Here is a 9,697-nt window from a genome sequence, read left to right as displayed (position 1 = left end):
CAGTGAATGATTATTCAATCAGTAAACCAATTAAACAGAAGCTGGAGATATAAACAAAAAGGAAAGTCCCTCTTCTCCAGAATCTTATACTGTGGAGGAAAACCATGTGTATGATTCACATATAGATGTACATGTGTGTTTTACATATGTTTATATATAAAACAATGTAAGATGAATTCATTGGAGGGGATAGAAAGCACTAGCAGAGCTGGGGGATCTGGCATGATCTCATACAGAAGATGGTATTTGGGTTGAATTGTGAAGCTAAAGATTCTAAGAAGTGAAAGTGAAGGACTGCATTTCGGGGCTATGTAAAGCCAGGGGATAGAGAACAGGTGAGGGAAAAAAAGAAAGTAAGCCAGTCTGACTGGAGTGCATAAAGGGGAATTTTTTAAAAAGCTCGGAAAGATAAATGTCAGATTGTAAGGGGCTTTGAATGCCAAAAAAGTTATTTTGTCATAGAAGTAATGAAATACCTTGATGTGTGAAGCACTTCAATTAGTCAAAAAGCATTGTGGATGGAGATGTGGATATAGGGTGGATGATTTTCCAGAGAGACTGGATCAGATGATTTTTGAGCTCCCTTTCAGCTCCTGAAATAATAGGTTTCTGCTTTGCCAAGTCCTTTTACGATACTTAGCACATCTGTCGTTGACCTGGGATGCTCGGGATGCTCGGCTAGGTGGCGCTCTTGCTAAGGAACTACAACTCCCAGAAAGCCACGCGAATGAAAAGCAAGTTCAGGATTGGCTTGGAAGTTTCCGGGGGCGGGAGCGCGCCTAGACCCGCGCGGTGGCGGAATTTCCCTGTTGGTGGCCAAGACCGCTTGGTTTGCTGCTAACATGGATCTGGGAGATTTTGAGCGGGACAACACAGGCAGCTGTCGCCTGAGCTCGCCGGTGCCGGAGGTCTGCCGTACCGAGGACTGCTGCCTGGGCATCGATGAGGCTGGCCGGGGCCCTGTTCTGGGTGGGGTTGGGGTCCGGGCTGGAGCCTGCATGGGGGGGGGAGGAGTGCTCCCGGGCTGGGGGCTGCCCCGGTGGGGGTGTTTTAGTTGTTGCAAGGACAAGCTCGGGACTAGAGGCTGTTGCATTGGGTTTGGGGGATGCTTCGGTTCTAGGACTGCTGGGTTCTGAGTTGGGGGCTGTTGCCCCGGGGCTGGGGGATGCGTTGGGGGCTGTCGCAACAGGCCTGGGGGATACGTCGGTTCCCGGTCGCTGGGCCCCAGGATGGGCATGGGCTGCAGGAGGGTGGAGTGGGACTGGGGGGTTGAGTGGGCGTGACAAATTGCCGGGAGGTGGACTCTGGTTGCTGAGCAGTTGGGCTAAAGGATTGCTGTGGGGTTGACTGGATCTGACTCTAGCTCTCACCTTCTGCCAGGGCCCATGGTCTACGGCATCTGCTATTGTCCCTTGTCCAGACTGGGCGACCTGGAGGCTCTGAAGGTGGCAGGTAAGGTCTGCACCGAGGCTTTCCCATAGAAATGGGGGAGGAGCTTTAGGCCTGATTGTGTCCCTGTGACTAAGTCTCTCCTTGCATGTCTTCCCTTTTCTGTATGGCCAGACTCAAAGACCCTCTCGGAGGCGGAGAGGGAGAGACTTTTTGGAAAGCTGGAGCAGGCCCGGGACTTTGTGGGCTGGGCCTTGGACATTCTGTCCCCGAACCTCATTTCCACCAGCATGCAGAGGCGGTAAGGGCTGTTCACAGGGGTGGGCAGCAAATTGGCTCTTGGGCCGCTCAGTGTAGGTGGAGGTGAGATTGAGGGTCCCAGAGCTGGAAGGGATCTCCGGGATCAATTAGCCAAAACGCATACCTTACCCAAAGTTCCCTTTGCTTGTCAACTTCAAGTTGAGTGAAACTCACTTCTGCCTGAGGAAGCCATTTATTTCCCTTTTGTGTAACTAATTATTAGAAAGCACTTCCTTAGATTGACAGTGACCTTGCCTCTGCACAATTAAGGCTTATTGTTTCAGAGCTGGAAGGAGTCATAGAAATTAACAAGTCTTTTCATTTTACAGATGAGGCAATGGTGGGGGGGGGGGGCGAAAGGCATTGAAGTTAAGTGACTTGCTCAAGATCACACGCCTAGTAGCTTTGGTTTGACTTGAACTCAGGAACTCCAGGGCCTGTGCTCTATCCATTGCAATACCTTCCTGTCCCCAGATAAAGAAACTGAGGCCCAGAGAGACTAAATGCCCATGGTCACACAACTGTGGGGTTTCTCAATATATTTCTATTTCATTAAATATTTCTCAATTATACATAAAACTTTTTTTTTTTAAACATTCACTTCTTACATCTTTTAGTTCTATTTGTTTTTTCCCCTCCCAGGCCTTGAGAAGCGAAGGGATTTGATATAGATTATTCATGTAAAGACAGACAAACCCTAAGCTATGAAGTTTCCAGGGAGAATTTGAATTCAGTTCTTCCCACTCTAAGAAACTATCCACTCTAATCTTATCTCATCTTGTCCTTAGCAGCCATACAGAAAAGGGTTAGTCCTTCCTTTATAGCTTTTAAAATACAGTAAGGTCTCAGAAATCTAGTTCTGACTCCTGTGGTTACAGATTTAGAACTGAGAGAGCCTCAGACGTCCCCTAATTTTACAACAATGTAACTTCTTTAACTTCTTTCTCAGGGCCATCTAGCCAGTACGTATTTGAGGCAGAATTTGAATCCAGACCTCCCTGCTTCTAATACTCTCTTTACTCCATGACATTGCTTCCCTCTTTCTCCACTTAACTAGCTGGGTAACTTTGAACAAATTGCTTCCTCCTTTCTTTGACTCAATTTCTCCTACTGTTAAAGAGTGAGGCATTTGGCTGATGTCCAAAGTCTTTTCCAAGTATAATTCCTAAAGAATTTGAAGACTCAGCTTGGAAAAGACAAAGTAGCATCAGGCTTCAGTTTGGTAATAGAAATCCTTAAGTATCTTTAAAATAAGTATCCTTGCTAAGGATACTCAGTTGCCATTTAATAAAGAGCTGGGATTATGTGGGGTCTGAGCACATTCATGTATTTCCCCGTAGAGCCAAGTATAACCTGAACTCCCTTTCTCATGACACTGCTATGGCCTTGGTGCAGCTGGCTCTGGATCAGGGTGTGAGAGTCACTCAGGTCAGTGGGACCTATTGGGGGAGGGGAAGTTGAGCTGATTTGCGCTTCCTCAGCTCTAACCCTCATTCCCTGCTTTCTGCAGGTGTTTGTGGACACAGTGGGGCCGGCTGACAAGTACCAGCAAAAACTTAAAGAGAGGTTTCCAGAGGTTGAAGTGACTGTTAGACCCAAGGCTGACTCCCTGTTCCCTGTGGTCAGCGCTGCCAGCATTTGTGCTAAGGTCAGTTCTCTTCCCACCCTGTTGTCTGGACTGTCCAGATCCACATAAGTGTCTGCTATACATCCACAAGAAAGTTGTATCAACCTGCCTTTGGCCCCATACCCACCTTTGCCTAGCCTACCCCTTCCAGGTTGCCCGGGACCATGTGGTGAAGAGATGGAAGTTTTTGGAAGACCTTGGAGACCTGAAAATGGATTACGGGTCTGGCTATCCCAATGGTGAGTGTCCCCAGCAAATCAGTGGTCTTTTCCCTGCCTCTTCCCTGGTGAAACTTTGCAATATGGCCACAAGGGGGCATAAGACACAGTCTGAGAATTACATGGAAAGATGGAAATAAATGAGATCATATTGTCTTTCCAATGCCATATCTTTATAGATAAGAAAAGAGTACCACAGAAATTAAGGGGCTTCTTTCAAATCACCTAGAAAATACTGAGATTGGAATTGAGATTCCCAGGTTCTTAAAATGTTGTTCAGCTCAATTCAACCAGTATTTAATAACAATTAAACGATATGTGCTGGAGAGACAAAGACACAAGTGTTTCTTTTTCTTTCCCTCGAATTTATAATGTGCAGTGTGGGATCAGGGAAGACTTCCTATAGGAGTCTAAGAGGTGATAGTGAGGAAAAAGTGGGCTCCAGCCCTGGAGGAAGACAGAGGGTTGAACAGCCTGGACTAAAGCATTGAGGTGAAAGATCTAATTGGAAATGTAGGCAAGAGGACTGAGGAAGGCTGATGCTGGAAATCTGAGCTAGCTGTCAGAAATTTAAAATATAAAGTTTTAGAAATGGAGGGTGGGGGAGGCAGAGGTGCTGATGGGATGGTGGTGGTGGAATTCATCAGCTAGCAATTGATTATGTGAAACAGGAGAGAATTGGGACTGGATATATAGCTAACATCAGAAAGTATTAAGGTTTGTAAAATGCTTAACAAATATTAGCTCATTTAATCCTTACAACCACCTTGGCAAATAGGTGCTATTATATTCATTCCCATTTTACAGATAAGGAAACTGGAGTATAGAGGTTAAGGGGTTTTGCCCCTTATAAGTCATATAATTAATCAGTTACCTAGGCTGGATTTGAACTCGAGTCTTCCTGGCTGACATTTGGGAGTTAGGTGAAAGATGATAATGATTAATGTTAATTGAGCTCATGTGAACTGATAAGATCCCCAAGAAAGTATAGAGAGAAGAGAAAAGGGACAGAATCTTGCATCATCTTTGCCTGCTCACTTTCAACTCCCCTACTGATTCACTTAGTTTTCAAATCTTATTTCTACCTCCACAGAATCTCTTCTCTCCACTCCCACCAAAATCATCTTAGTCCAGGCCCTTATCACCTCTCAGGTGAAGATTGTTGTTCTTTTAGATTAGATACAGTTAGATTAATTGCAGTTTTCTTTCCCAATGATGTCTCTGCCTAAATTCTCCCTCCCCACCCCAAAACTCAGTCTTTACAGAGCTGACAAACTTTTTCTTAAAGCACAAATCTGACCATGTCGGTCTCCTACCTTAAACTCCAGTAGCTCCCTAGAGCTTCCAGTTCAACTGTAAGATCCTCTGCTCCATATTGAAAACCTTTTGCAGTCCTCGTCTCACCTGTTCTTTACTTTCTTTTTGCAAATTGCTCTTTTCTGTACATACTTTGATTCAAGCAGATTAACCCTTCTTGCAATTTCTTATGCCCAACACCCCATATGACATACTCCCTCCTCAGCCTTCATCTGTTAGAATCCCAGCCTCTTGTTTTGTTCTAGACTCAGCTAAAACCTTTCTTGGTGTTCTCCCAGCTGATGTTGCCTTCTCCTGAAAATCACCTTGTGTCCATAAGTAATTCAGATATACCCTAAAGACAGCTAGATGGCACTTCAGATAGAATCCTGGACTTATAATAAAAAAGTCCTGAATTTAAATCCTGATTTCTATATTTACTAACTGGTAATTCACCTATTTGAGCCTCAGTTTTCTCATTCATAGAGTTGTTATTGAGGCTCGAAAGAGATGACATGGAAAGCCCTCTGGGAACTCTTAAATCTTAGCTATTATTCCTTTGTGTGTATATACTTGTATAGGTATGTGCTATTTTTCCTGATTGGGATATAAGTTTCTTGAGGACAGGATCCATTTTCTGTATTCTCTCTGTATTTATTGTGCCTAGCATGTAGCAGGTGGTTTTGTTTTTGTTTTTATTTTTTACTTAATAGTGTTCTATTTTTTCCAGTTATCTATAAAAGTAGTTTTCAATATTCACTTTTATACAATTTGAGTTTCAATTTTTTTTCTCCCTTCTCTTCCCTCAAGATAGTAAACAATCTGATATAGGTTATATAGGTACAATCACATTAAGCATATTTACTGATTAGTCATGTTGTTAAAGAAAAATTATAACAAAAGGGGAAAACCACAAGAAAGGAAAAGAAAAAAAAAAACAAAAGGTGTTTTAATCATAGCAAGTGTTTTTAAATGATGGAAGGAGATTTGAGGATTCATTGGATAGAAAAGGAACAACACACAAAGAGCAGAATTAAGGGGGATGAATATCTCCAGAAGGAGGGGTAATTGATCATCACAAGCTGTTCCTTCCAGTCTCTGAGTCCCAAATTCCAGAGTTACCAGAGATCCTAGAAACCATTAAGTCCGAGGCCCTTCTACATGTAAGGAAATTGCCTTGTAGAGAGGTAGGAGTTCGTCCAGGGTCACATAGGGAGCTGGTGGCATCCCCAAGAATGCCTGCTGCTCATGTATCACTTAGTTTTCCCAGCAATGAAATCACAGGGGGGGAGGGATTTAGGGGGTGCATGTCAATGGATCCCAGAGTCTTGGTCCTCCAGCTCCTGAAGTCTACTGGTTCCATCTGGGTTCTAACCTCCCCAGCAGGGGCTTTTCATTTGTGATTCTCCTTCTTCCCTAGACCCCAAGACCAAGGAGTGGCTGTCCCAGTGCTTGGACCCTGTCTTTGGCTTTCCCCAGTTTGTCCGCTTTAGCTGGAGCACTGCTCAGCTCATCCTGGATGGACGTGCTGTACCTGTGCGCTGGTGGGTGACCCTGAACCCTGTTGGGGGAGAAACAGGGATCAGTTGGCAACATTTGTCATCAACACTCACCTACTCCTGGGGGGGATCCCAGCCTTGGGGTTTTGGCCTTGGAGATAGAGCTGGCAAGAGGCCATTTAGGACCCTGGATAGATAGAGGTGGAGGGCTGGGGAGAAGGGCAGGGTGGGAGCAGCACAGCACCTTCACCGTGGTCTATTCTTCCCCCATGCAGGGAGGACTCGGAGGAAGGATCAGGAGGACCACAGGTTGCTGGCAGAGGTCCTGGCACCCCCTCCCTTCTGTCCTTCTTTGCCCGTAGACAAGCTGCCACAGAACGACAATCTCACCGTTTTTTCCATGAGAGGAGCTTGGAGACAGTTGCTGATCTATAGAAATTGTTGAAGAAAGTGGTGGAGGGGAGTGGCAGCATCTGGCAGGGATGGGGAAGGACTGTTACTTTGTGTCTTTTTCCTTTCTCCTTGATATTAATTTGTAATAAAATCTCAGGAATAGAAGTGAAGTATCTGTTTTTGTCCGGATTCAGGAGGTGGATGAATGGTAGGGAAGGGTACTTAAACCCAGTTAACAGCCTGAGAAGTCATAACTCTCTAAAACCTTAATGGAGCCTCTACTCTTTAAGCGGCCCTTCCAGGCTATCCCCCATGAATGATCTGAGGTTAGATTTGAACTCTAATCTTGCTGACTGATGAGTATTCCAGGTGTGGGAGACAGCATTGCAAAGGGGTGTCCTGTAAGGAATAGCAAGGAAGTCCTAAAATACGTGAAGAAGAAGGCTTAAATGTAAGCAACTTGGAAAGCTAGGAATAGGTCAGCATATGAAGAACCTTCAATACTTTACAGAGGATTTCATATTTAATTCCAGGGAAACAGATTGGAATTGATTAAATCATCCAATGTATGCTATGGGAAAATTGCCAAAATCTCACCAATTACTTGGCCACCACTTCTTCAATACCTCCCACCTAGATTATTGCAACAGCTTCTTAATTGGAATCTCATTTCTCTAATCCACACTGCATACTGCCACAAAGCTAATTGTTGTTTTTTTTTTTTTATTATTATTATAGCTTTTTATTTACAAGATATATGCATGGACAATTTTTCAGCATTGACAATTGCCAAACCTTTTGTTCCAATTTTTCCCCTCTTTCCTCCCATCTCTTTCCCAGATGGCAGGATGTTAAATATGTTAAAGTATTAATTAAATACAATATATGTATATATGTCCAAACAGTTATTTTGCTGTATAAAAAGAATTGGACTTTGAAATATAGTACAATTAGCCTATGAAAGAAATCAGAAATGCAGGTGGACAAAAATAGAGGGATTGGGAATTCTATGTAGTGGTTCATAGTCATCTCCCAGAGTTCTTTGACTGGGTGTAGCTGGTTCAGTTCATTACTGCTCTATTGGAACTGATTTGTTCATCTCATTGTTGAAGATGGCCACGTCCATCAGAATTGATCATCATATAGTCTTGTTGTTGCTGTGTATAATGATCTCCTGGTTCTGCTCATTTCATTCAGCATCAGTTCATGTAAGTCTCTCCGGGCCTTTCTGAAATCATCCTGCTGGTCATTTCTTACAGAACATTAATAAAGCTAATTGTTCTTAAGCATAGCTATTACCATCCGATTCCCCAATTTTATCTCCAGGATAAAATTTAACCCTTCTTTATCTTTAAATACCCATAAATCTGGCTCCAATTTAGTTTTTCAGAGTCCCTATTCATCAGTCTTGAGCTAATGAATTCTGGGAAATTGGCCTTCTCTCTTCTCTACACATAACTACATCTTCCAGCTCTCTCTCAGGAATGCACTATTTCCTACCTTGCACATCATAGAGTTCCTTTCTTTGGACACAGTTCAAGCACTAGCTCCTACAAAAAGAGTTCCTCATTTTTCCAACTATTAGTGTACATCTTTTCAAACTATCTTGTATTTAGCTACTTTGCACAAATGTGTATTTATTCACTTTATATATTTTAAATATATTTGCACAGATGATATACTTTGCATATATTTCTATTTATTCACTTTATGTTTATACTTTACATATTTATACCTGTACTTATTTTCCCTACTTAGAATTTAAACTTCTTGTGAATAAGAATTGTTTCTTTATACTTGTATCTGCAATGTCTGGGGCAAAGTAGGTGCTCATTAAGTATTGATTGATTGGAGGATGGATTAGGCAAAGTGGAAAGAGACTAAAGGTAGGGAAATCCATCAGTAGATGATTGTAATTCTCCAGGTAAAAGGTGATAAGGATCTGAACTAGCCTGATAGAATTGGAAATGTATGAAAGATGGAAATGTAAAAAGAATAAGATTTTGCAATAGATTGGTTTTGAAAGGAGAGCAGGAGTGGGGAGTTGAAGACTACCCTTATGTTATATAGATCTAGCATAAGGAGCTGGTTTGGTGCTGCTCTCAGTGGTCTTAGGAAAGTTGGGAAGTGGATTGTTTTGGGAGTCAAGGATAATGAGTTCTGTATTCCAGTTAAGTTTGAGATACATATGGTACATTCCATTCTGTATGTCCAAAAAATAGTTGATTTTTTTTTTAATTATAGCTCAGGACAGACTGAGACTGAGAAATAGCTATGGGACTCATCTGCATAAAGATAGGAATTGAACCCATGGAAACTGATGAGATCATCAGATGAGTTTGTAGAGAGTGAAAAGAGAAAAGGGCCTATGACAAAACCTTGAAGAACATCCACAGTGGGTGTGACATAAATGAAAAGGCAAAAGAGACCGAGGGAAAGGTCAAACAGGTAAGAAGAATATCAATGAGACCAATGTCCCCCAAAACTAGAGAGAAGATAATATCCAGGAGAACAGGGTGTTTTACAATGTCAAAAATTTTCAGAGAACTCAAAAATAATAAAGAATGAGAAAAGGTCAGTAGATTTGACAGTTAGATCATGGTGACTGGAGAAGACAATTTGAGCTGAATGATAAGGTTGGAAGCTAGATTGTTGAAGGTATAGAACAGAGGAAAATAGTGTCTTAGTGGAGCTGACTTTCTTAACAAGTTTAGCTAAGAATAAGAAGAGAATAGGATACAATAGCTTTTTTTTTTTTTTTTTTAAAGCTATATGCATAGGTAATTTTCAACATTCACTCTTGCAAAACCTTGATTCCAAATGTTTTTCTTCCTCCATTCCTCCCACCCTCTTCCTTAGATGGCAAGTAATCCAATATATGTTAAACATGTGCTATTCTTCTATACATATTTCCACATTTATTATGCTGCATAAGAAAAATCAGATCAAAAAAGAAATGAGAAAGAAAACAACAA

General features: G+C 42.2%; 1 protein-coding gene across 2 annotated transcripts; it reads left to right on the top strand.

Annotated features, from left to right (window-relative positions):
* The first annotated feature begins 760 nt into the window (after positions 1-760).
* RNASEH2A (ribonuclease H2 subunit A) lies at positions 761-6,887 on the top strand. Of its 2 annotated transcripts, none has more exons than XM_074289165.1 (8): positions 761-969; positions 1,381-1,452; positions 1,564-1,690; positions 3,030-3,117; positions 3,200-3,337; positions 3,468-3,555; positions 6,251-6,374; positions 6,605-6,887. In XM_074289165.1, exons 1-8 carry the CDS (start codon positions 843-845, stop codon positions 6,762-6,764), a joined length of 924 nt encoding a protein of 307 aa, XP_074145266.1. In that variant the 5' UTR covers positions 761-842; the 3' UTR covers positions 6,765-6,887. The 2 variants fall into 2 exon arrangements, with proteins under 2 accessions (XP_074145266.1, XP_074145348.1); XM_074289247.1 differs by having other exon boundaries at positions 821-908.
* Positions 6,888-9,697: the final 2,810 nt, after the last annotated feature.

This window comes from Sminthopsis crassicaudata, chromosome 1 (genome assembly GCF_048593235.1).
Source record: "Sminthopsis crassicaudata isolate SCR6 chromosome 1, ASM4859323v1, whole genome shotgun sequence".
NCBI lineage: Eukaryota > Metazoa > Chordata > Mammalia > Dasyuromorphia > Dasyuridae > Sminthopsis > Sminthopsis crassicaudata.
This window is presented reverse-complemented; position numbering and strand designations above follow the sequence as displayed.

Bases quoted from the DNA above. Each gene is read 5' to 3' on its own strand.
- RNASEH2A (XM_074289165.1), top strand. From the start codon at position 843: ATGGATCTGGGAGATTTTGAGCGGGACAACACAGGCAGCTGTCGCCTG. The intron at 1,453-1,563 runs GTAAGGTCTGCA...CTGTATGGCCAG, and splicing joins GGAGGCTCTGAAGGTGGCAG to ACTCAAAGACCCTCTCGGAG. The intron at 3,338-3,467 runs GTCAGTTCTCTT...TACCCCTTCCAG, and splicing joins CTGCCAGCATTTGTGCTAAG to GTTGCCCGGGACCATGTGGT.